The sequence below is a fragment of the Crocodylus siamensis genome, chromosome 12 (assembly GCF_052110815.1).
Source record: "Crocodylus siamensis isolate JL-2025a chromosome 12, ASM5211081v1, whole genome shotgun sequence".
NCBI lineage: Eukaryota > Metazoa > Chordata > Crocodylia > Crocodylidae > Crocodylus > Crocodylus siamensis.
The window spans coordinates 24832988-24860810 of record NC_143406.1 but is presented as its reverse complement, the minus strand read 5'-3'; the positions used below and the strand labels follow the sequence as shown (position 1 = coordinate 24860810).

General features: G+C 42.6%; 1 protein-coding gene across 3 annotated transcripts in view; it reads right to left on the bottom strand.

The window, feature by feature from the left end:
• The window catches only part of RAB11FIP3 (RAB11 family interacting protein 3), a 166621-nt gene that overhangs the window by 106292 nt on the left and 32506 nt on the right, over window positions 1-27823 (bottom strand). For all 3 annotated transcript variants that reach the window (XM_090023283.1, XM_090023284.1, XM_090023285.1), the window contains exon 2: window positions 8393-8486. In XM_090023283.1, coding sequence (XP_089879409.1) covers window positions 8393-8486 — 94 coding nt within the window. The remainder of the gene's footprint in view (window positions 1-8392; window positions 8487-27823) is intronic.

Here is a 27823-nt window from a genome sequence, read left to right as displayed (position 1 = left end):
GAGACAACCCGAGCAGGGTGCGGGGCCTGGGGCAAGTCAGTCTGTGTGGGGCCCAGCCCCAGACGTGAGGAAGCCGGCAGCAGAATTGGCAGCGGGGGGCGGGGGGTGCCAAGCAGCTGGACATGAAGCCAGCAGCAGCGTGCAGTCACCATGCTGCTTTGCCCAGCTCTGCAGGCCCTCCAAAGTACAGGAATTGGGGCAGTCGCCCTGATTCACCCCCATGCCTCACCCAGGAACAGCCCTGGTGCCAGGTAATATAGGTCCAGTGCATCTACACAGGGGCTTTGCCCAGGGGTGCAGGCACTGACAGAGAAACTCAGTCTTAGCTCTAACAGTTCAGCAGCAGTCTCTTTTCTATTCAGCATCCTATTCTGGCCCCACCCTGCCCCATTCCACAGCTCTTCACTTCTGCTCCATCTTTGATACGAAGTTTATCAAATTCCTTTTGTAAATTTAAGCAGTTTCCCTCCCAGTGAGTTTCTCTTATTCACCCTGACAGGATTATCGTCACAGGAACGCAGCTGGTTAGTTAAGTACTGTCTTTAGTGCCTGAATCCATACCAACTGTCCATTACAGCAGTGGTTCTCAACATTTTTAGACTGAAGGCATCCCCCGGAAAATATCAGCTCTTAGTTTTCACTCAGGGGTTGACTACAGAAAAACAGGGCAGTGACAAAGAACCAAGACAGACCAAAACAGGCCAGAATGCTTTTAAAATTATGGATTCTTATTTGAAATCTCTGGGTTTATCTTGCGAATCATGTTTGCACACCTAACAATGATAACTAACATTGCCTGGTACCCGGTGGCACCTCTAAAAGGATCACAGAGCATTCCTGTATGCTGCAGCAGCCTGGCTGAGAATTACTCTGCTACAGAGGTATAAGCTGTAACTGTGCTGCTCTAAGGATATAGGCAGACAAGGTTGTTTGGGTAAGTCTGATGTCTTTTATTAGACCAACTCAAATAGTTGGAAAAATTCTTCTTACAGAGTGCATTTTCAGGTGTTTCTCCCCCAAACCCTCACAGTAATTTCTAGTTTCCCCACAAGCACACAGAGAACTCTGTTCTATAGGATTCCAGATATGTATCTTGGCTTGCAAATTTAAACTTTCAATCCTCTCAAATCTAATTCATTTTAAGTTCAAGTGTCTTTATAAAACTCTAGAATGCTTGGTTCAGAGATCATACCTTTTCTTAGTTGGTTTAATAAAATCACAAAAAAAATTACCTTTTTCTGTAAGCTTTTGGGCTCACATGCCCTTCATCAGGCTCAGGGAAAGTTAAAGATGATAAAAAGTCCCTATAAGTAGGAAATAAACTTCATTTTTACACAGAGGAAGCTGAAGATGGAAAATCAGTCCCACTGGATCCATGAGAATGTCCGAGTTTCTCTTTGTTGTACAGATCAGGCAGGATTCCTTCCCTGTCGGTGTCAGATGGCAAGCAGGGAGGTGTAGAAATCTTCCTTGTTGTTCAGAAATGAAGTTTAGAATCAGTCAGCTAAAATTTGGCATCTTCCATGTTTCAGGGATGTATTTTCTTTACTCTTAAAATTTTCCCTGAGCCTGATGAAGTGTGCGCGAGCCCAAACTTGCAGAAAGTTTTTTGGGGTTTTTTTTTGCAATTTCTTAGTTGGTCTAATAAAAAGGTATTAATTACATCATCTTTTTTTTTTTAAATGCATGTTCTATTGTATCCAGCTTCTATCAGCTTCTACTGCAAGGGTTCTAAGCTCCCCTCCAGCTCCAAACCAAGTTAGTCTCCTTAGTGCCATTTTTTAACTAATTGACTTCCATTTGCAATATGTCAAACCATCACCAAACTAACACCACCTCAACTTAAGGTGCAGTCAGTACTATAACTAGGAGTGGGTGAGAGGGTGCACTGGGTGCCAAGTTAAGAGGGGGACTAGAATTGCTGCCCAACCCCCATGGAGTCCACACCCCAGCAGGAACTTCAAAACAGTACCAGCTGCTGTTGCTTTAAACATCAGAGCTGGGGCAGGCAGAGCATTGGAAATGGCTCAGATGGGACTACTCATAAGTGGCCAGCTGGGTAAGACTGCTGCCCCCCACCCATCTTCTCCACTCTTGCTCCATGCCCTCTGCCCCCACAACTCACCCCCCAAAGGTTATCCAAGGTGTAGAGCTCAGTTTGTTGACACTACATGTACTTAAGTCTTTTACTTTCACTGCTATCAGTTTTTCCAGCTACTCCCTAGATTTTCCTGAAGACTCACTACTGATACTTCACTGGCTTTTTACGAGGCCTTCTTCCTATTTGAATTTTTCCAGAAGGGCCTATAAATAATGTCTAGATACATGTATATTGCACACTTGGGACAGAAGAGTGCCAATCGAAAACAACAACAACCACCACCAACTCTATAACAATGGTTAAAAGAAATCCTTTGTGGTTATTGAAACTGTACTGCAATAGTACACAGAACTGCATACACACACGTTTTAATTTATTTCACCATAGGAATGTCTCATGTAGCAGAATACCCACTATTGCCAAAATGTAACAAGATCTTCTGACAGAGGATACTGCAACACAACTTCAAGATGTTTCAGAACAAGTTTTACTCTTCTGGATTTGTATCATGGGTACTGTATGTTCTAGATTATGAAGTAGTGTGCACAGAAGGCGAACCCACCAAAAGTGACAACGTTTTGGAAACAAGTTTGACTGAAATTTGATCAGCTTTTCTTAATATCATTTAAAATTATTTTGTTGCATGTCTTCTGTGTATTAAACACCTTACATTTTAGTCCTCCTTTTTGGAAGGGGGTGGAAAGAGCCTCGTATGCTGGAAAAATGAGGGCACGTCTGTGTGTCTAAATTCAGAAGGCATTTTAGACTTAGTGAAATCATGCTAAGCAACTCTCACCTAAAGCCATAATACTTTAAGAAAACAGAATGCGGGAAAAATAAGCAAGCACTAATTTCTCAGGAGCCAGGGGGATGCCACAAGGAAGCAAAAAAGTGGTCAGTGCTACCTGCCCTAGGCCACTGCAACAAGACTGGTTCCATTACACTTAAATTTATGGCTTCACTGACAGTTACGGGATTCAAGCAGAGTGGGAAGGTCAAAGGTCATTTAGCCATACCAAACATACAAAAAACACAGCTGAAGCAGGGGATAAAAAAAAGAGACTCACTACAGACTGTAGACCACCTCATCACCACTCCAGCCTGACTTCTACAGTATACATGAACCAGTCTTCTTTCTTTTCTGAGCAGTGAATTAAACTGGAAGGGGCTTGTTAGTAAGTGTAGTAGTATACTGTAGGCACTAGTCTTCTAAAGGGATTGCCTTACTTTAATGAAAGGATGAGTGACCATCTTCAGTATTAATTCAGTAGTTTAATATATGTTCCTTTACAGTGCCAACAGAAGTTAAATTATAGGAGTTATTTAACAAAGCACAGTGATTTATTTTATTTTCCTAGTGTCTAACAACTTCGATCAATCAATATAAAAATTATAGAAGTAAGTAGTTCAGCTTCCTCCAGTGACCAACAGGGTAGGGTAAATGACCTCTACAACAGTATTAGGAGATCAGATAACTACAAAAATTTTGCTGGTGTTGTGACCACACTCTGGCTTAGCTAGCTAGTCAGTCAACATAAACAGCCTGGTAAACAGTGAAGCACTTGTGGATCATCCCTCTGCAAGTCTCTCCCAGACAAGGGGGATAGGAAGAGGGGAGAGGAGGGAAAAGAATGAGAAAGTCCTACCCAAATAAGCTTGCCTGATCTAAAAGATACTTTCTTATTTAAAAAAGCAAAACCACCCCCCTGGAATTTCTCCTTTTTCCTAATCTAGAGAAGGAGGGACACAGGCTACTCCCAGTACCATCTCCTGTTAAAAATAAGCATGATTCTCATTAGCAAGACCTCCTTGTACCGAAACCCAGAGAGATTTTGACAACATACTTTACACTATACAAGAACATCAAAACCAGAGAAAGCCAAGGGGGAAGGATAAAAGTACAGGAGTTAAGTCATTAAAAAAAGAAAAGAAATCCAGTTATTTAACGTCATTCATGTCAAAAATGATACAGGACTGATGTACTCTGCCTAGTTCTAACTGTTGTTTTTAAGAGGGTAAAGTTCAACAAAATTAAAACGGTTAAATGTAGTAGTGTTCCAAATTTTAATATTGTAAAAGCCTAAGTCCGTCTGTCTGTCACACTTTATTCACACTCAGGCTGACGGAAACAGCCAGTCGATCAGAGTGCTCCAAGCGTGGGGGAGTGCCACCATGCTTCCAAAGCCCTGTGGAGGGCCAGACAGAGGGTGGGGGAGCTGAGGCCAGCACCACTAGCATCTGCTCCCCCACCCCGCTCTCTGCAAGAGGCAGAACAGCAGCAGCACGAGGCGTTAAGTGGCAGCACTCCATCCCAGCCCCCTCCCTCAACCCCCAGTCATTCTTGATGGGCAATTGGCTAGTGACTCATAATAGTAGATCAACAGAAAGGGAGAGAAAGAGGCTGAGCCCTAAAGGGAAATGGGGTTATTTCTATGGCCAAATGATGGTTCTTAGAATACAAACTAAAATCTTCTGGCAACATATACAATTCAGGTTCTTGAAGTGATGCCTAACTGGTGAAAACAATGGAAATAAGAATGCCCTCTTGGGTTCTGTAACCAGCAGAGACTTAGGAAAAAAAAGAGGGTTCCTGAACACAGTTGCATACTTTGCTGGTATTCTTCAAAAAAGGTAGAAAAAACCGAGGACTAGATAGCAACCCTTGATAGATGAGTCTTGGAGTTGGGAAGGGGGAGGGAGGGGAGTTGTCAAATCAGGCAGTTTTTAAAGGCTATCATCGTGTTTTCCATTGTGAAATAAATGCAAATTAAATTCAGTAAGTTCAGCCTGAGTTTGCAGAGAACCTGAAAACAGCACAAATCTTGCAAGCCTCTCCAAGGGGCATTCACAGCAACGCCTTAATATTGTTAAGGCAAAGACCTGGTGAACAATTAATTTCATTTGAAAGCTTGTCTAAATCTACTACAACCATGCAGTTGGTCCAATAAGAGATCACTCACAGAGAACCTTACCTGTTGCATATTTCCTGAATCATCACAACTACATGACTTCAAAACAAATCAATATTGTTAACCACTTCACTGTGGAAATCCGCACTTTTCCGTGCGCTCACAGCAGTTTCATTTTTAGTGCCATGAGTGTAAAACACTTAAGCTGCGGAATGGAGAAGAATTCGCTGGAGGGGTGGTAGGGAAAAAAAAAAACCAAACAAACAACCAACCTTGGTGTTCAGCAGGACACCAACATCCTCTCAATTTGTTTGAATCCTCTTACTCAAGCTACAGGTGGACACGCACCTCAGAACTAGCAATGAAACAAGATAATCATGGCTGTATCCCAGAAGGATTTAGAGCAGTGGTTGCCCACTTGGCTAGACTCAAGACCCCTGCTGTAACTTGCGTGCATTGAACAGCACTCCATTTCAAAAACAAACTAGTTCATTACAGTGTTTACCTCCTTGCAGCAGGGCTAGAAGGTAAATGGCCAGGCAGGAGGAAGCCCAAGTCTGTGCTCATCTCCTCGCACCTCACGGTATCCTTCTAAAGGATCTTGTCCCAGCAGCCTGGATTAGAATCGTTGACTTTTCTGCTTTTTTCTAGTTCTTTCACATTTCTCCTGTAAGGAGCAAGTCTATGTAGCATACTGCAGTGAAGTTGGGATGCCTGGGTTAGTCTGGGTATTAAAGGTGGTCTGACCACAGAGGCATGGAAGCTCCCTGCCAGCTAACTGACCCGGCTGAGAAGTGCTCTGTACTGCCACGGCTAGAGTGCTCCTGGGATACAAGCAAGCTTGTAACAGCTAGCTCTGGTATCTCTACACTGTGCTGCAACACAGTAAGGATGTCTCATATTATATTCATTCTCTTTCTTTTCTGAACTAAATGGATAGATGTCAAAGTGCAATTATACTACCTGGGATGGAGTAGGTGTTTAGGCAGAGACAAATCAACCTAAGAAACAAGATATTTATTGAACTAGACCAAAAGAAAAAAAGTCAGAAGTAAAAGATGCCTCTGTGCAACTGACCTGCTTTTGCAAACTTGGTAAACTTTAAACAGAAAGCTGTTTTCCCCTTTCCAACCCCCACTTGACAGCTTGCCTTAAAAACAGAATACATTTAACAAGTGAATTTGGAAAAAAAAATGGACACCCCAGCAGCAAGATCACCCATCTCCTTGCTTTACAAGAATGGTTTTTCCCCCGCATTTCTTTATTAAATTGCACAACTCTAATCAATATTCCCCACCTTTGAAGATCAACAAGCCCAAGACCATTGCAAGCAAAACTGTTCAACTTCAGAGCTGTTAAGAAATGCTTTCCACCTTACTTTGCTTTTCTTTTTATGTCTCTCCTTATTTAAAAACTCAAGAAAATTGTGGTGTACTTTCTGAGCAAATAAGTTTTCTGCTGTTGCAAAACATGAAGTCTAGTTTTAACATCTAACTCTAGGTCCATTATTTCTATCTAATTAATACCAAACACTATGGCAATGAATTATTGAAGAGAAACTTAAGCCACCTCTTCTCAGATAGCAATTTATTACAGATTAATGGATCTCTGTATTGCCTGCTCCCTCTTCTAAACTCAGCTCCTATTATAGATCTTCAAGGTATACAATATGTAAACTGCTAAATAAATTAGACGTAAATATTTATATTCTAATCACTTAAGTCTATTATTTCAGCTGATGGTGAATAATTACAAAGCTAAAAAGCAACCTGCAAAGAACATGACGTCATTCCCTCTTTCAAAGATTTTTAAGTATATGCCAAGCACCCAACCATTCCTAAAGAAGTTTCAGAGTTTTCACACTCTTCATTAATCCGATGCTCTAAAAATATACTAAAGTCTACACTACTAGCGTAGGTCACCAAGAATACATGAAAGAAACCTCAAGCAAGCAGCACTGGCATCTTAACCTAGGAATCGTTATTTTTGCTTCATAGAGTTGTATAAATTTCCCCAACAACTGAGCCTGATGACAAGGCCCCCTTTGAACTTTGCTTATTAAGACCTATAGCCTACACTAAAAATGTTTAAACAATTCAAACCCAGTGAGAACCAGTCAAGGGCACCATTTGCACAAAAACACCTCCTGAAATTCCTTTCTGAATAAGTCCTCCTGGTTGGAGCATACAGGTCATCTTTGTAGCAGAATCATTAAGACACCATAGGCACATGTGGCACTTCACTGACAAACATGACATGCTCTTAAAAGCTTATCATAAATAAGTTAAACTAAACATAGAAAAGAATCTCGGCTGTCATAAGCAGCAAACTAACACAGAAATCTTATTGCTTAGGCTCCTTGTTAGACATCACTTCTGCATGCTATGGACAGCAAAGATTAGCACATTTAGCAATTTAGAAGTTCCGCATCTTAATCCAGAAATTTGACTTAACTCCACTTTCATTAAGGTTTAAGTCTCTGGACTTTGTACTCCTATCAACCAACTCCTTACTAAAAATTTACAAGATTCAACTATTAAAAACAAACCATATTAAGTTTGGAAACTAAGGGCGTTTATAGATGTGCTCTGGAGGTTGGGGGGAGGAGGGGCTTTAATTAGAGAGGCTTGGAGAGCTGTAATTAAAGCACCTGGAGTATCACATGCATCAGCATCCCCATGTTGAAAAAAGTGGTAGCAAGAGCGCTTTAACCAAAGCTTGAATAAGCCTTAGTTAAAGCACCCCTGCTGCCATTTTTCAGCAGGGGTACGCTGATACATGTGACACTGGACTTTGCTGGAGCACAGTAGTTACCACACTCCAGCAGACTTGATGAATCAAGTTTGCTCTAACTCACTGCAACTGCAACACATCGGAGCAGCCTCTCTGCATGTGTATAGGTGCCCAAATAACTACATTTACCAAGAAGCCTAATGCAGTCAATGCTGGTGTTAGAGCAACATTTGTATTTTAAATGCAGCTAAAACTAGTTTCCTTTGTTTTTGGTCTTCACAATTCAAGTTGTAATGAATTATTCCAGGAGTTGACAACCTTTTGGTGAAGAGGGGTGGGGGCAGAACAAGCCAGCTTAGGCAAGCACCAGGACCCAGACATTTCTGCCTCTTCTCCCTGCCACCAAAGCTGCAGTGTGGCATAGGGAGAGCCTGCCCTCCACTGGTGGCCTGCACACCCAAATACTGCTGAAGACAGTTCCATAACGATCCAGCCCATGTGTCGTAGCCTGCTGACCCATGCACTATGTTTATAAATTCACTAGCTGAAATCAGGAAGCCAAGCAAGTATTTTCACCAAGTAGTTGTTCTATAGTTTTTTAATTTGATGTCTCTCCTTTTGCTTATAATATAACAGCAAACAAACTAACCTCCATTTCTAATAGCTGTAATCCCTCTATAGAAGTCTTCAAAGCTGATTACTCCAAGTCCACTGGGGTCAAGGTACTTTGTTAAGTCCTTCACCTGCAATTACAAAATAAGAATTACAATTTTACGACAAAGCATTTCAACACACAGTATACAACACCTACCTGAGAAGCCTGTTGATCGGATGTGCATTACTGGAAATCCTCCCAGGAATCAGATTCAGCTTACTAACCATTACTAAAAAGAGCTCTACTTAAATCAACACAGCATTAACAAAAATTCCTCTTAGTGGAGGCAAAAGCAGGGACTGCCAAGGGGGTAACTGGTATTTAACCAAGTGATCATTCAAGATTAAAGCTGGAATTTAGAACTTCAAAAGAAACTATGAAAAGTAACAAAGAATCATGAACATCAGTCAACATAATGTTGTTTCAGTTTTGACCCCTATGCTCCGTGCCTTATAAAGTTCTGTCTTAATGGGAATTCCTGTTTAATTGGGACAATATGCTGCTAAACAGGAGGTCCCAATTAAAAAGATTCTGTAATAATGAACTGATCTGTGTTATGTATTTAGATAGTATAATTAGAAAAATATCTTTCTGAGGGTATGTCTATGCATAAAAATCACGTCAACCAGCAAGGATGAATATGTTAATACTGAAATTGTAGAAAAGGAGTAATGGGAGACATTTTTAGAAATGGGCAATGATCATTTTGGCATTTCCAATAGAATAGTTGCAATTAAAAGGCAAAACTAACGTAATTTTTCAACAGTCAAAATACTTCAAAAAATCATACATTTAATTCCCTTAAGGGTTCCTGATACTGTGACTTTATTTCAAGAAAGATTATACAATAGTTTATACCAAGGAACTTGAAACAATTAGACACTTTTTCCCTAGACTGCTTCTTTAGCAAATGCCTCAGTGTTGCTGGAAATGGGAATATTTGGAAGCCAGATATGCTAGCTAGCTCAAACAAAAAAGAAAGCTAGACAGAAAAAAGGCAAAGAGAACTACTTATGGTTTTATATCTACTAAAAAAAGAATGTCAAGATTTTTCCAATTCAGACTCCCCTTCCTACTTCCAAACTTGCCATTTATAGGAACCCACTAGAAAACTTGAAGTTAGCTTCCCTGTTAAATTTTTCTATCCATTAATACAAACTAGCATTTATTGACAAACTGCTCTGAACTACATGTTGCTATTTCTTTGATTATGTCTCTATTTTTGTTACTACTGAGCAAAAAGATGATTCACTGAACCATTTAAGAAAAAACTGCATCTATATTTTCTGAAATTTGAAAGAATGAGGCCAAGAGAAGCTACATATAGACTGTAAGAAATTTAAAAACAAGAGTCCCTTAGAGTTGCCCATGTATCATCTTTATTACACACAGGATTTGCATTTCACAAACACACACACACACACACACATTAGTGACATTTTAAATCAGTTTCCTGTGGTTCCCACAAGTTGTTATGCATGCTTTGCCCCCCTCTTCTCCCCCCTTGGAAACTTTAGAATGTTCCTTCAAAAAACATTCCAGGCAGAGCAATTGCTAACATACCTTTAACGCACAGGAAGTGAGAGGCAATAAAAACCACAAACACTTTTTGTGCCTGACTCTTCTGCGAAATAACTTATGAAACTAAAAAGCATTGTATAGAGTAGGCCTGCTTACTCCAATTGTGAGTTTTCCACATTTGAATATTTTTGCTTCAAAAATAATCCAGAATAAGATGGTAAGAAAACTACTTAGATTTGACAGGGACAAGTGTAACAGCTACTATTACTTCATGAAGATTTAATAGATTTTACAGTGTAAGGGTAAAAGCATGGTCTGACTTGTAAGGAATTAGGGACAATAGAATCAGCTCTTTCTATGCGTGGCTGAAAAGTATGTAAAAATACTTGGAGAAAATTAATACCTGCTTCCCTCATTTCAAGTTTATCTGCCCCAAGTGTGAAAATTAACTAATACCTGTTCTAATAACTGCTCTGGGCATTCTCTCCCCTTAACAAAAAAAAAAAAAAAAAAAAAGAGATTGTAGGGGGAAAAAGAAGAAGAAAGAGATGGAAAATGAAGTTCTGGGTTTTTTTAATTTGAAGTGGAAAAGGAAAGGAAATACATGCACTTTCCCTGTTTGGGGATGCGATTATTGAGCATGGAGAGGTAACCGCAAAACATTTCAACCTGTTTCACATACCCTCTTCAGTCAAATTTGAAAAAGTATGTTTAAAATAAACAGGAGAACTTGCATTAATAGATGCAAACCTCAAGTCAGGTAACAATGGCCCTATATTTGCCTGGTGCAGAGCTCTAATTTCTTGTCAGTTACGGTTCATGTGCACTAAAAGGTAACATAAATTATAAATAATATTCAGTTCAAAAAGAAAAAAAAAGAGTTTCTACAGAGGTTCAGTTGCCCAGTTGTTGGCAACACCAGGGAGAGGCATTAAATGCACTATTGTTCAATGCCAGTGGCACACCACATGGATAAGCTTCTTCCACCTGTAGGCATAGACAGACTGGCTCCTCCTGTCAAGTGACAGCATTATACCAGTATACTCATGCCAGATATTCCAGTCCCTTGAGTTCCTGCTGCAGTGCTAATGTGGCATAAAGTGAACGGGAAAAGGAGAGGGAAGTAATGTGCGACTGAAGACCAAATGTTTTAATCTTTATTAAGCAAACTTATACACAATTAAATTTGAAATTATAACATTACAGTAATGTCTTAACCTGCTGAAGCACTTCAGATGAATGCTAACCTATATGCTTGCTGCCACAGTTAAAAGAAAGAAAAAAAAAGTAACTGAACTGGAGGAAGTCTCTGACTAATTATCTGGTTAGAGTTTAGAAACTTTTTCCTTTCAGTTCAATGAAAAGTTCATTCTAATTTAAGAAACCAACTGAGTGTTGGGAGTGGGCAGGGTCAAAACCCTTATGTTCTTCCTGCAATCTATGAACTCAGACTAGATGCAAGTGGATGAGATCTAGCAGTTCTAAAAGTGGTTCTCAACCTTTTTAGATTCAAGGCACCCCTTGACAGACTCAAGGTACCCCTCAAAAAATTCCAGCTCTTAGTTTTTTACTCCATGTGGCTACAGAAAAATAATGGAGCAATTCTTCTGTTGCAAAGAACTCATTCTGCCCTGTTGTGTGGTATTTGTTTTTAACACTATAGATTCTTAATTGAAATCTTTTGGTTCACCTTGCAAAGCATGTTTGCACACCTGACAGTACTAACACTGTTTGGAACCCTTGAAAGGATATCAAGGCACTCAGGGTCTCACGGCACCCTGGTAGGGAATCACTGTTCCAAAATCTTGACAGACATAATAACAAATAAATCAAAAGCAGTTCAACTCACTAGATATAGTTAATGTTTAGTGTGTTTTAATAAAAAGAAATAAATATATCCAGAACACTTTCAAAATGTATTTTAAAAAGGTTGCATTTGAAAATAACAGATCTAATCAATTTTAAAATGTAGGTTTTGCACAGTTAAATTGAATCCCAAAATCTCCATCCAAATAAAATTCAAAATTACATATTAAAAATAATCTAAAAGTAACAGCATGCCATAACCATTTAAAACATGACAATATAAAAATTAAGAAATGCAAGTATGCTTTAGTATGCTGCATAAGTATGCTTATATAGAGTATTTGCCTAGGAAAATAGCATGCAAGTATAAAAGATGCATTTATTTTTAGCCTTGTACCAACATTAATAGTCACCAACTAGTTTCCCTAAGAATACAAATGAAAAAGAAGATGAAAAATCATCTATTTAAAATGACAAGTCTGCCCACACAAAAGCAAATCAGAAATTGCCATTCCATTATGTAGAGCACAGATTCTTACCCAGAGTGCCACAGCACCCTGGGGTGCCGTGAGATCCTTTCAAGAGGGCCACAGGGTCCCACACAATGCACTGTTAGGGCCCCCCTAGATGTTCAGGTAAAGGGATGATAAGATCTGATGCTCCAGACAGGCCACATGCACATGGCAGGAGGTATGACTGTGGGATCCATCATCAGATCAAATCATGCCGTACTGGTGTTGGAGGAGTCCAGGAATGCCACTAGAGATCTAAATACTATTTTAAAAACTATCTGTTTAACCTCCTCTAATTATACTGGTTAAATGGTTAACCAATACAATACCACATACCTCGTCCCTGCTGTGGGGGTGCGGAGCCCTGGGAGGTGCCTGCCCTGCCCTGCCCTGGAGGAGGGGCTGCAGCCACCTTCAGAGAGCAGCACAGGGTGCTGGGGGCCTTGGGCTGTTCAGAGCTGCTGGGACACAGCTACTGCTGGGACCCACTCCCCAGGGCTTCTGATGGGGAAGGAAGTGGTGGCAAGCTCCAACAGGCAACAGAGCCCACATGAAGCCTGGGGTGGCAACAGCAGAGGAAGGCCTTTCCTAGCCCACTGCAGTCTGCTGTGCATTGGGAGGCAGAAAGCAAGCAACACCAGGAGGTTCAAGTAAGCTGTTATCTCCCTCCAGCCCCTTCTTGGCACCTGTAAACAAGGAGCTAATTTCTTAATTGACAAGTCATTAAGCCACCTGCTCTTTTCCTCTTTAACCTCACAAGCTAGGGGTACTAGCCCTTCTTCGCCACTCCTCCCCACTCCCGCTTGCCCTGCCACCTTCCTGTTCTTGAGGCGCCGTAAGTGCCCATACATGTGCTCATCCACAGCACAACACGTAGGCAGTGAGGAGAGCGGTGTGCAGCTGGTAAGTCTGTTGTGGTGGACGAGGATGGGGATGGAGATGGGCGTGCAGATCAATGTCCCTTGCATAGAGAGATGGAGTGGGGCAGGGGTTGCAGCAGGCGGTGCCCAGCTAGGGAGGGGTGGGACGTGGGACTGAACCACAATTAGTCCAGGGAGCACAGGAAGGCTTCCACCACTGCATGCACCCCAGGAGGGCATGGGAGGGGGGCTGCAGCTTCAGGCTAGGGCTCCTCCAGGCTCTTCCTGGTGGATGGGGGCAATGCTAGGGACACATGGTGGTGGTGCTGGGAGGGGGTTATGGCAAAATTTGGGGTGGCTACAACCCCCCCAGAACCTTCCTCCCAGCACCACCACCTGTCCTGAGCGCAGCCCCCCGAGCACAGTCCCCATGTGCTGGGAAAAGCCCAGCACTGCTCTAGCCTACAGCAGCAGCCCCCTCTGTCCTTTGCCCCCACCACACGTGCCCCCTCCTTGGGTGCACACAGCAGTAGGAGCTGCCCCCCCACCCCACACCCCCCGGACAAGCTGCGGCTCAGTCCTGCACTCTACCCTCCTGGGCATCACCTGTCCCAGCCCCTCCCTACTCCCTCCCTCACCGCAGGGACGTTGATCTCCCCCCGTCCGCCAAACACCCATTCCTTCCCCACCCCCCCAGACTTACCAGCTGCACACACCTGTATTGGAAATCTGATCTGTATTGGCTGATATGCCACCTTAAAAACTGGCTATTGTATTGGCCCCCAAAATATCTATTGGTGCACCCCTACTTTTATTAGGAGGTGCATTGATATTAGTCAGATACTGGATCAGCACCAAAATAAAGAAAAATTGGCTGCATCAGAAAATCAGCCCGATGCGGCCAATAATTTGGCTGATAAAATGCCAGTGCATGCACAGCATGCAAGCAGCACAGAGCACCATCTGCCGGGGGGGGGGGACCCTGGGTGCCTGCCCAGACCCAGGAGCCACCAGTTGCTGAGCTGGGGGGGAAGGTGCGGGGGCCCCCCCCAGCACACTCCCCAGCAGACCCAGAAGTGGACTGGAAGTGCTTCTGATCCACTTCCAGGTCTGGTGCCAAGTGCGCGGAGCCCCCTGTGCTACTGTGGGATGAGCCATCCACACCAGCATCACAATATTCACAAACCACCTGGTATTTTGAGGTATGTAGAAAAAAAAAACATTTAAAAGTTGTACCTATATGTCTGAATCAATTCAGAGGGTTCCAATTTGATTGGGAGAAATTAAAGGGTCTCCCAATTTAGATTTGGATTCAGAGATTCAGCCAACGAAATCTGACTGAATCTCCGCCGAATCAAAATCAGGGACTGAAGCTTCGCATAGCCCTATTGCCCAGCCAGGGTGGGGCACAGGACAGAGCAGCAGCTCATCTGGCGGAGCGTAGGTAAAAACGGTTCCCAACGCTGCTTGCACCCTGGGAAGGCATGGGGGGGGGGCCCCCCACATGTGCTTCCAGATCTGTGCAGGGCAGGGGATGGGCAGGCTGAAGCTGCGGGCCAGAGCAGGTACTGTGCTGGGCTCTTCTTGGCAGGAGCTGGGCTCGGGGCAGCAGCAGTGGTACTGGGAGGGAGACTATGGGGGGTGGAACTGGAGCCACCCCAAATTTTGCTGCAGCCCTCCTTCCCAGTACTGCCACTGCTCACCCCGAGCCCAGCCCCTGCTAAGAAGAGCCCGGCCCAGTCTGCAGCTGCAGCCCTCCTGCTCCGCCCAATGCAGATCTGGGGGCACATCCCCCCCGCCCCATGCCCTCTTGGTTTCCACGTAGCGATGGAAGCTGCCCCCAAGACAAGCCGCAGCTCCATCCTGTACCACCCGGGAAGCGTCTGGCCCAGCCCCACTACCTCTCTCCCTTGCCATGGGGAAATGTTGATCTGCCCCCCTCCCCTTCCATCACAACAGACTTACCAGCTGCACGCAGCTGTATCAGAAATTGGATCAGTATCAGCCAATATGCCTCCTTAAAAATCTGCTATCTGTATCAGCCCTCAAAATCTCTATCAGTGCACCCCTAAGTTTTATACCAGCATATGGCAACCTGTGGGTCAAGACTCAAAAGTAAGTCACAAGAATACATGAAAGGGTTGTGAACAAAATGGATCAAACTTTTAAAATGAATTCTCCTTAAAAGAAGAAAGATGTGGGAAACGGTAGCTTTTCCCTTGTGGGCTGGCACAGTACCACCTTGCTAGGGGCTGCTTGGGGCCCCCCCTGCCCCACACAGCCACCAGCTGCCTGGGGGCAGCAGGTCAGGAGTGAGGGGCATGGGGTCAGGACTGGCCACTGATGTTTACAAATGGGTTGAGGGACAAAAGAGCTTGAGAACCACTGTTTTATATCACCTCAAGCAGTGGTCAAGCCCTACTACAATGAAAGTCACAGTATAAAGAGAAGCCCTCCCCCCCACCCCGAAAAAATGTTAAGTCTCCAACCCAGCACAGGCTGCTCCTGTGATCCATGCACAGCTCCAAAGAATATCCAGTGACTTAAATTTGACTAAAATGATAGGTAGCTATTGAACCCCAGATTAAAAAGAGCCTGGTATAACCCTCTGTGCAAGTCTTAACCAGCCCTCTTCAATAACTCAGAGGCAATTGAGGACAACTACTGACCTTGCCTCAGTACCTGATTATACTTGCTCTAGTCCATGTTGCAAAGCAGTAACATCTCTGATTTTACTTCAAGTACTGGCACATGACCCATATTCTTTTCTAGACCGTCTGGCAGGAGTCAGGACCGTAACAGAAATTTTTCAGGGTCTCTAGGGAACGATGAGTCTTCTCAGAGAATGCACTATTGTAGTGTTAAGAAAGCTGGAAAGTAATTTGTTTTAACATACCTCAAGGGGAAGCCCCATAAATCTGTTACACACATACTGGTATGAAACATAAGTTGGTAAATTGTCTTTTGCCAGGGAAAAGCTTTTAGACCAAGGTTGTAATGGTCTGTATGTACAATTCTGCCCACCCACAAAGCATTTTGAAGACGGACTGAGACACCTAGGATGACTTTCTAGTCACATTTGGTCATCTAGATCAATATTCTATTTCCATTTAGTTACCCAAAGTTATCATTAGGTCAGTCTTAACAGAAGGCATCAGAAAGTATCATTTGGGTTGGTCCAATGCTACCCCAATTTTCATGCCTAAGGGATGGGATTAAGGATGCTATTAGTTTGATTTTAGTTGTCCATGATTGGGCCATACAGCAGAGGCCATTTTATTCAGGTAGAAGTCTCCCTTATTTAGAAACAGTGACAACCAAGCATACAATTATGTTCACCTCTTTTCTAGATACCGACTGAATACAAGGTGATGGACCCAAAGCCCTTTGTATTACTGGGAGCAGGACAGCAGAGGATGGGTGCAAGGCAAGTGTTTTATCATGCTGGTTGTAATGGGATTACAGGTGTAGGCCACAGAAAGACAAACTTTTTAAAAACAGATGCAAGATCTGAAGTCAAAGCATGTGGTTCCTGTGGATGTACAGCATGAGGATGTATAGAAGCATCTGAAGCTGGCAATACTTTTAAAATAGTACCATCTTCAAAAGCCATATTTTTTGTAATTTCAAGCATGTTTACCCCCACTTTTACACATGTAGGTGGGGAAATTTCCAAAAAGAGACGAGTTCATCTACCCTTTATAAAGAAAAGGAAGCACCAACACATACCAAACATTCCAGGCTACAGTCTAGCATACCTTTGCTAGTTTCTGTAAGGTAGAAAACATATTTTAAAAGCTTCTCCGTTTTTTGTTGCAATGCTGTCCTGACACATTCAGGCCTTGTCCACAAAGTTTTGTATCTGAACACTGTCAGGTAACCAAATCAGCACTTCTGGGCTATGTATAGACAGTCAAAAAACCCAAGGCTGAATCAATTCAATCTTCATAGGTTAGTTTAGGCTGCATAGATTGAACCGATAAGCAAGTGAACAGACACTCGCTTGTGATTCTGGAAATGTAGCCACGTGCCTGCAGTGGCTCTGGCCAGGAGCTGGGGTGGGTGTTAGAGCACACCTCCCTGCTGGGCTGGAGCAGACAGCCTGGGCCAAAGCTAGTCTGCCTACCCTCTGAGTGGGGATTTCAGGGGGAGGTGCAAAGCATCCTGGGATGCTGAGGTACTGTGAGTTGAATTCTATCCCAAATCCTCTCCAGATTCAAGTTAACAAACCAATTTAACCTAAATCAGTTAAGTCTGATACTACATCCATCCAAGTTTATCGTAAACTGGTTTCAACCACTTTGAAAGCAGTTTATGTGCTCTGAACTTCTATTGCGTTACAAATCTGAACTGGTTTCCAATCGTATATATCAATTTATGTGCAATTTCTGTCCCTACCCCAGTAGAGCTCACACCTGCATGACATGACTATGGTTGAATACAGGGTGGTTGCTTACTTGAATGAAACTCTGTTCAGAGGGAAAAAGTATGACAGACCACTTTCTCTCATCCCAGTGAATGGGTGAAAAAGAAAGCACCCTCAGGATTTCCCATCATTCACTTCCACTCACCCTCAAATCTCAACCCCAAATATAGAAAAATATACTAAGGATAGTTTGCATGTAAATCTTGCACAGAAATCAAATGATAGAAGGGAAACAGCAAATTCTCCACTGTACAGCAGCACAGCACCTATTGCTTAGTTGCAAAGCGTTAGAGTTTGCTTGGCCCTGCAAAAGACTGAGTACCCTCAGTTCTGGAAGTTGAAAGAACTCAGCCCCTGTAGGAGCAAGCTCTAAACAGAGCTGAACAAGAATGAGACACTGGGAAATAAGAGCAGAGAAACCACTTAAAATTAAAAACTTAAAGTCACATAAATCAGAATGAACTGTAACAAATACAGTGGCCTCTTTGCTGCTGAAAAGGATTTAACATAGATCTGCCCTAAAAAGGCTTAATGGTAAATGTCAGCAGCAGTTTTTTTCCTGGAAGCTTGTTGGATGATATGGAATTATGTCTGCTGCAATTAAAAACAAAACAGAGCAACAAGAACCAAGATGGTCTTAAGCAAATCCCCCCCCCACACACACACACACTTTCAATATCCAAAAGTGACAGGAACACGTTAAAGACCAAAATCATCACCACTACTACCGCCACAAATGCATGCGTAAAGATGCCCTACAGGGAATGGGGAGCAGAGGGTGGGGGGCAGCAGAACCATCTTCAGAACCCTTTTTCATAGATTGATAGGAAAGCTCAGGAGGAAGAGCACAAGACCGACAGTTTTTGCTTTTTTCTTGAAAGGTCAAATCTTGAGCAGGCCTAATTTCCACCAAGCCTTTCAGGAAAGGTGCATCAGCCAAGACCTACATTTCAACTGTAAAAAAATCCAAGCTGAAAGCCCAGGAAGGGAAGAAGGGATAGAAATCAAGGTTTCCTGTTTGAAGTATAAAAGGAACAAACCCACAAACCTATTCTCCACCCTCCCCTTGACAATTCCCATAAGCTGTTCCAGTTACATAGTATGGAGCAGCTTTTGAGAACCCCATTTCTAATGAAACCTATGTGAAATAAAGGCTTTTCAAAATAATATTTTGGCAGAACTCCAACTTTAAATTTAGCCAGAATGATCTCTTCTAAAAAGCTTCAAAATTCCTCTGCTTTTAATGCTTTCATAATGTGGAAGCATATTACTGAAAGAAACTTCAGCTTCCTTGGCTATTACATGCAAAAGCTACTTGAACAATGTCTTGGTTTTCCTTATTTTGTTTCTCTCAAGAGACATTTATTCCTTTTTCTAAATGCACTTTCTACAGTGGGTAGTTTAAATTTAAATACCATGCTAACACAGATTTTAAAATAATGTAATTAAATCTTTAATCAAGCAGCATTAAAACCTCATTACCCCACAATGATTTGCTGCCTATATGAATACACATTACTGAAACACCCTCCTCTCCTTCCCCATTCAACAGCGTCCAAACCAGAGAGGTGCCGATGCTGTTCAGGAGTGCATAGAAGCTATTACAGAGTATGAAGACACATCAGACCTGAAGCATTTCAAACACCTTTCAAGTGTTTCAAAAGGAGGAGCCGTACCTATATACACACACATGTCCTTTCTGAAGGATTCCAAAAACAGCCAAAAGGCTCTAACACAGTAGAGGGGGAAGGCAGGGCAGACCTTCAGCAGGTGCTCTCCTAAAGCAATGCTGGCCCCTGCCATACCAGGAGACATTCCCCCCCCCCCCACAAGCTGGGATTCCAGGTCTCTAGCCCTGATTCCCACTTATCTCTTTGCTTTGGGTTTCCCAATTCCAGGCCCCCAACTAATACAGCACTAGTCCCCTAGCATATTAGTAAAGGACCCAGTTTCTCTTTACCTGTAAAAAATGTGTGTGTTGTGTTATATGCAATGTATGCCACACCATCTGCACCCCACTTTTCAATATCCTAGATCTGCCCACATAGCTGCTGCTGTGGAACCATGAGGAGCTGCCAGAAGGACATGGATGCAGTCTGGTAGCTGCTGTCTGCCACCAGAACCAAGCAAGCGTAGCCTAGGTCTAGCTGCAAATACTGTGAAAAGGGAAAAACCAGGAGTAGGGGAAAGGGGCCTTAGAGTGGCTCAGAGCATCACATGTATCAGTATCCCAGTGATGAAGAGTGGCAGCAGGGGCTCTCCTGCTGCCATTTTTCAGTGCAGGGACACTGATACATGTGATGGTGGAGTCTGTTAGAGTGTGGTAATTACCACACTCCAGCAGACTCGATTATTCACGCTGTAGTTACAGGGCATTGGAGTAGCCTCGCTGCACGTGTATACGCACCCCTTGGGGCTAGTGACAAAGTGGAAGTGTTAAATTCAGCACTGAACTAGAAGAGGTGCTTTTTTGCTAGTTGGTAAAAATTGGGGTAATGCTTTTAAAGTAAATATAAACATTTTATACTTTTGTTTTCACCTTTTCTGCACTAGGTATTGGGCAAGTTGTACCTGAAAATAGATGCATTTCCCCTCTGTAAACAGCACAACATAGGATGAAGTAGGTTGTAGCCTAAGAAAGCTCATGTATCTCTGAATGAGTTGGCTTATAAAAGGTGCCACCCTGCCCTGCCTTCAGCATAACATCTGTACAGTTTGTAAAAGACACATGCCATCACATCAGTCAAACCATTATAATGGTTCACATATAAAATCTGCAAGTTAATAGGTTGCAGCATGGCCAGCAGTGGAAATTGGTTGACTTTAAATCAACAACGCTTGTCAAGAGGCAGGCTGTGGTTTAAGTGAAACACAATGCTGCTGTATATCTGCCCATTTGGCAAGGACCTACAAGCCCCTGCACTGTCATGTTGGACACCCTTAAAAAAAATTTAAATCAGAAGTATGTGTTTTTATTGGCCAAATAATGGAAGTGACAAGATCCATCAGGAGAACAGCTAACTTAATTGTTGTTGTTCTAGACATTTCCAACTCAATTCTGAAGATATCTGGTGTTGCAGGTTTCCAAAAAATCTACTCTGCTGCAATTAGAGTAACCTGATTAATCAGTCTTTAAAATATCCTCAAGGGACCAAATCTCACTACACCAAGCAGCAATGGTCAATTACAAATAAGCAAGGCAAGATTTTGATGTTATTTATTTTGTATGCAAGTTGTGTTTATCTGGGGTTGCCAGGAAAGTACACTAGCATTTATGGCATTTAGAAAAGGCACAAATATGTCAACATCTAAATTGATAGTTTTTTCTGCTAAAGCTTTGGGGGATTGTTTTGTTTTATAAATCTCTAAATTTTCAACTGGAATTTCTGCAGCATAGAGAAAATACAAGTCCATGCATTTTTCCACTTCAATCCTAATGCATTCAAAATTGCAAAAACCTTCAGTACCAACCCAGTAAAAACAATTTCCATAAGACAGTTCTACAAGACATCAAAATAATGATGTCACTGTTCTATTTTGTTCCCATCTCTATCTGTTACAGGAGGATCAAAATTACTACTTTAGGCTTGTACAGGGGCAATAAATAATTGTCATTTAATACTAGTTTGTTGGAAGCTTTTAAAGAAAGAATGGGTGGGAAGCATTCTAAAAGTGAAGATAAAGGAATGTGAACTGTTCACTCACTCGGTTCACTATGCTTGAAGTCAAGTTAGGCAAATATAAAAGCCATATAAAACCAGATATCAAAACACACAGATGATTGGTGTTAGCTCACAGGCCTAAGTTAGTCACAGATCCAAAAAAAGGAAGAAAAAAACCCCCTCCCCTTGTCCCTTCCCAGAGGAGAAACAGAATCAGAGTAGTTTAGCAAGTCAACGACAAATCCATTCTCTCACCCAGTAGAACAAGGCAAAGGCTTTCTTGGCATCTCCTGGACTTTTGATACATGTCACTTAGTTCAGCCACTTCCTACACAGATGTTGAACAGCAAGGTTCCTCAGCCTCCAGCCAACAGGCCAGATCCAACCTACAGAGCCACTGAAGCCAGCTTGTGGGGATACCAAAGGGTCTAGTAATTTGGCTGCAGGAGAGCAGTGGCTACCTGATCCAGGACACAAGACTTAGGCCATGCAAGCTGGATTTAGCATCTAGATCATACCTGCCCTGTTGACCAATCCCTCACCATTCATCCACCCCATGGGGCCTAAAAGTTGAGCATCACTTGCAATTAGAATTAAAGCATCCACTGCCAGGAAGCGTGAACAGACATTCACAATATCAGATAGTGACACAGAATACACTAATGAATTTCTTCAGTCTGTAGTTGTGCACAGCATGTCTGGAAGGGAGCAGGTAGAACAGTAAAATCCTTTGCCTCCAAGTAAATATGTCCATTATAAGTATTGCTTGTGAAGTACACTGAAGATATAATGAGGCAACTTGTATGGAATTCCATTTTGTTTAAAACTATTTTAAAATAAAGAAAGCAAACAGAAGGAAGGACTGCATTTAAAACGCTAATCTGAAATGGAGACTGAACCAAAACCCCATGCAGCTGACAAAATAAGTCTCTTCTACATAGGGTAAATATACCTCTAAGGCAAGACGTTTTTATAAGACAGGAGCCATATGGATTGGGAGTGCAAAAAAATAACAGAAAATACTTTTCTTCAAAACCTCAGATTTCAACAAGAAGTCAGGATTAGAAAGCAGAGCCAAGGTACAACTACAAGCATAAAAAGGAGATGGCCAAAACGCCTATAAGCCAGCTGTAATGGAAAAAGCCATGTACCTCCCCACTCAGACCTAACCAAAATAATCCATCATCCAAGATTTATTTAGTTGGGCTTATAATCAGGAACAGCTGTTTTCATTGAACCTTCCTGTCAAATTAAAAATCACAGGATTTAGATTCTTCCAATACAGGATCACACAGGTTTGTTTTGTTTTGAAATGGGAACAATACAGGAAGATTTTCTGCCCTTCATCACCTTGACACAAGAATATGAACATCCAAGTTAATGTAGGTGCAGCCATATAGTTACACAATTATGAGAGCTCTCCTGCTCACCTAGGTCAACTTTGAAGATTATTCCTAGGCGAGACTAAACTGCATATTTAAAGGTATATTTCAAACAGAAAAATAAGCCTAGTTTGAAAACAAAGCTTTCATTATATCTTAAAAAGCAGATACAGTATGCCCAAGATTCCTAATTCTTGTGCTTGATTTCTGTTAATAAAAGGAAAGTTTCACATAGCATTAGAGGGCAAAGACTGATTGAAGATACTCTTTAAAGAATATAGTCACACTAAAAAAAAAGGGAAGGATTTTTTAATCTACCGTTTAAAATAGTAGCAGAAAGTCAAGAATATCTATATCTCAAAGCCAGCAAGGGGTTGCAACCAGGCACTCCCTGCTGTCAAAGTACAGTCGCTTGTCTAAATTATTCTGAAAGGCAGGCAAATTCTCCTGGGTTGGAGCTCCTGTTTTGCAGCAGTTTAGACAGTCAGAAAACTCAGGACACAAAAACACATTTTGGAGAATTGCTCTAAGTCTTAATAGTTCATATGTTTGCACAAAGTCTCATATTAAATTTATACTCCAGGTTTGATTTTTAAAGTGCAATAACTAAACTTAAGACCTAAGGGATCAAATAAAAACAAAAAAAAAAAAGTCACACTTAAAAGCAGGTATTTACTTCTAGCTTAAGTGGAATTTACCTGAAACTAGATGGCCATTTCTATTATTGATATCCCCTTCTGTAAGAAGGGGACAAATCTATCAAGATGGGGAGAATTCAAGAGTAGAAACCAAAAAAGAATTAATAAATCTGGTACTACCAGATCATAAATTTATGTTTATATTTTTACACACACAAAAATATAAAAAATAAATAAATAATAAATAAAATATTCTGGTACCACCAGATATCTAAGAATTGCAGTTTATGAAACTGACATACAATGTACATGTTTTGAACAGTAACCTTTACAATCTTCAGAAGCAATTAAAAAAATAATATTATTATTAATAATAATAATAATAATAATAATAATAATAATACTGCCAACATACCCAAAAAATGAGAAAAAACATGAGAACAAAGGCCTAACATGTTGGAGAGTGATAACCAAGGGCACAACTGGAAAACAACATGAGCAGGAAAACAGAAACTTTCAAATACTATGTTATATTAAAATATTGTTCCGCCTTCCACATAGAAGAAATGAAGGACTGGCCCTTATTAGCCCTTGAAGCTTGGGCCATCGTCAAAAACAAAAAACATGACTACTTCCTCCTCATCCCCCTTGTGCTTCTATTAATTAATACAGAACCAAAAGAGATTCCCGTCCCCTTCCATGGATCCTAGAACTGAATATTATTTAGTATACTGAGAAGACTTTACTCCACATTCTAGGTTAATTAAAGTTGCTCTTAAGCCTATACTAGTACTGAATAACAATAACTTGCATATTAAAACGGGCACCAGGCAGTTGGCTCCAGCACACCTTCCCACGGCTATAGGATGTCTCTCAAGATGACAACATAATTACATTCCTAACTATTCTTTAAGAGATTCCCTCTTCCCCGTCATCCTTCTTGCAGTTTTCAGAAAGGAGTTCAGTAAGGCCAGTGTACGAAGATGGCATGCTTGAAAAACAGAACATATGGTGACTCTTTATAAAAAGGAGGAATAAGCTTACTTGTAACCCAAGTTGTGGCCCATGTTTAGGAGGTCCATGATTTCAAGAATAGGATCTGTAGATTGTTTAATTTTTTAGCTTCCAACTGTCTTACTATGCCAAGAAGCAAGAGCAGAACCAGAACAGTAATGCTTCTTGTCAGCCACCACTGGAACAGACCAACTGGCTCAATCATTTCACCTAACTGTGACCCACACTTCTCTAGTTAGAATGACATTCAAAACTCTCACCAAATTGGCTATTTTCCCATGATCCCACTGGGTCTCTATGAAATGGTACCTAAGCTACACTCTGGTATTGCTACTGTGCAAGTGTGAGCTGAAAAAGAGCAGAAAGCTTCCATTTCAGTTAGCAAATAGAAATGGTCACCCCTAGGATCTGACAGACAAACCACTAGAAACCAGACAAGAGCTATCAAACCCTTCCCTTAGGAAACCATCAGTAAATGAATATGCCACAGGCTAAAAAGGGATGGCATGGCCAGAAATAATTCTGGAAAACAGAACAAGAGTTACCTTCCCTTAGTCATGCTACTACTGCCTGCCTAGGGAACTAAAGTACATTCTTGGCAGTTTGCATTTAGTAGCAGATTAGAAATAAATGAAAGTGCAGGAAGAATAACCCCCTTCTATACCACCCCTACCTAATATGCTGGAAATAACGGGAAGTAGTTATATTCTTCCTGGACAGTGCTGCAAATGAGTGCCAGTCAAAGTCATCACATTAATAAGCCTGTAAGTCCCAATTTCAAATACACAGTTAACTGCTTTGGTCAGGAGATCCATTCTGTTGCTAATCCTCAAAAGAATTCTAGCACTGAATAAAGGAACAGTCTCATGGCCACATTTTCATTCAACAGGACTGCCAGAGCAGAAAAATGACTAGGTCAAGCAGCCAAGTGAGTCTCTATAGTCCACAGAGCATCTACAGTTTGTCATTCAGCATGACCAGCTGTAGGGGAATCATAAATGGAGGGGGTTATGTTTTAGATTCTTCTTTTATCACAGCTTAATTCGTTATGCTAAAAGAGACCAAACATTGTGCATTGTAGGAAGTAAGAGTAGTCATTAGAGTGGTTTACCCAAGTTAATTGACAATAAGCTGATTATTTGATTAAACCAATTGTTACAAAAAGAAAATCAAATAAGCAGAAACACTTGCCATGCAACCTGCAAGATAGTATACAACGGGGTTGCATTTTTTTTGTTTTTTGGGGTGGGAAGGGCAGGGAGAGGGAATCAAATCTCCCTCTTCCCCCACCAGAAGGGGTCACCAGAATACATACAAAGCTTTTCAAATCTGTCTATTCAGGATGTGTCCCACTGTTCACCAGTTTAAGATTAGACACAACTACTTGGACTCTGCACTCTTAGCCAAATGAATCTTTTGCTTGCATCAGAATCAATATACAGGTACAAAAAGATAGTTATGCAAGATACCTATAGGATCCCTATTGAAAGTGTCATTCCATCTACTGCATACTGTGACTACTCAAAAGTAGGATTGCCTGTGGATATTGCGCTAAAGGAATACTGAACCTTGGAACTAAAGTCAAAAGAACAGTTGCAGGCAACACTTCTATCCACATTTTTGCATGATTTAAGTTTGCCACACTGGAAAAAAAAGGTACAACATACCTGTAATCTTTGACCCTAAGAAAACAAAGGGTATGTAAACCTTGGGATTAAGTCAAGTATCAAACAGACACTGGGGCACTAGAGAAGACAACACAGCTTTATCCTGTCCAGCAGCTTAAAATAACCTGAAAATATAGTAGGAGTTCCAAATGCAAGTAGTGCAAAATTGTAGTCTAAAAGTAGTGCAAAAGAAAAGGTACACCCAGAGAAGTAGACTAACATGAATCCCCTCAGACTTTGTTCCAAGGAATGGTAGTCTTACAAGGAAGCTTCTGTAACAAATATTGCTAATGTGAGGTGTGCTTCATGTACAATGAAAATAAAACTACATTTCTCCCCCTCTCTCCACCAGAGCATAATTCCTACAGCAGTGGTCTCCAGCCTTTTTATGGTGAAGATCACATCTTAGTGGTAAAGGGCACCCAGGCGCTACCATGCCCCCTTACCCACCTGGAACATGGAGTGCCTCAGACCCAGTCAGACCAGGGCCTGAATCCACTTCTGTTGCCATGGCTGTGCCGAGCTGCGTCCACCCGGCAGACAGATGAACGTGGTATTGGGCCCTGGCTCAGCTGTGTCTGGGACTCTCCACAGTCCAGGGGCATGTGTGGGCGGGGGAGCTCCTGCCGCTAGGTGAAGCCCAGTAGAGGCCCGAGGGGCCCGTCTCCCCCAGCCTGCGCTCAGGACAAGGCAGCTGCTGCTGCAGGCTGCCCGCTGTGCCCAGAGCACAGGTCAGGGAGGGGAAATGGACCCCTGGGGCCTCTGCCGGGCTGCACCTAGTGGTGGGAGCCCCCCCCAGTGCCCCTGGATGACCAGATTTTCCCAGACCTGGCTGGGCTGGGGCCACCCCCATGTGAGTCAACACTGCCCAGCTGAGCCGCGCCCGCACATGGCCAGCTGCAGCAAGACTTGAGGCACATTAGCAGCCACCTCTACCCCCATGGGGGGGGGTTCTCCCCAGTGTCCCTGGAGGAGACCCCCTGGCTCCAATCCTCCCACCACTTGGCCAGGCTGGGGCTCCACTTACCTTCCCCTGCTCCTGGCTGGGCTGCAGTCAGCTGTTCATCGCAGGGGCCTCAATCTGGCCCCTTCCCCTTCCCTCCCCAACATACTGACATGCTGGGGCTGGGGACAGTGGGTGTATGCATGTGTACATGCCCAGCTGTTCTGCCAGCCCAAGATCAACCCAAAGGGGCCCTGGGATGTACCTGTCGATTGAGATCCCCAAGTTGGTGACCACTGTCCTACAGGATTTGATCTTTATGTCAGAGCCTTTGGACATCAGTCTGACCAACCTGTTCATGTAGCAAATAAGAACCACAGTGGACATGTTCTGGAAGAGTAGCATAGGTAACAAGAAATTTAATGAAGTTACAGTGCCGGTATACATGGGTTTGAGGCCTTGGAATCACGCAAGAGAGAAGCTAAAAACAGGACTAAAAGGGGCAGACAGAAATTACATTTGTTACATGATCAGACCCTTAAAAGCAGTGACCGAATAGAAGAGCACAGCTGCAAAGCACTCTGTTCGTGTGACAAATTAACCCTCATTATCTGAGTGTTCAAATGAAGGCACTCAAAAGCAGAGTGCCTTCATTAATTTCTGCCTCCTCCAGCAGCTGGACTGAAGCTCCTGGGATGGGGCTGAGCTGCTGTCTCAGGACAGGAGAGAAAGAAGGTAAGGAAAGAAGGTCCATTCTGGAGTTTGCCCAGCTGTGCTGGGGGTGGGGAGGAGACAGGTGGATTGGTGCCCCCGCTCCCTGCCCAGCCATGCTGGAATGACCCCAGAATGGACCTTCCTCCCCTACCTTCTGCCCCTGCCATCCTGAGACAGCACTGGGGGGGAGGGTGGCTAGGGGGAAGAGGCTGCAGACAGGCAGACTCTCTCACTGGATTAGCTCCAAATTGGATCTTGATCCCTCACCCTCCTGACCCAA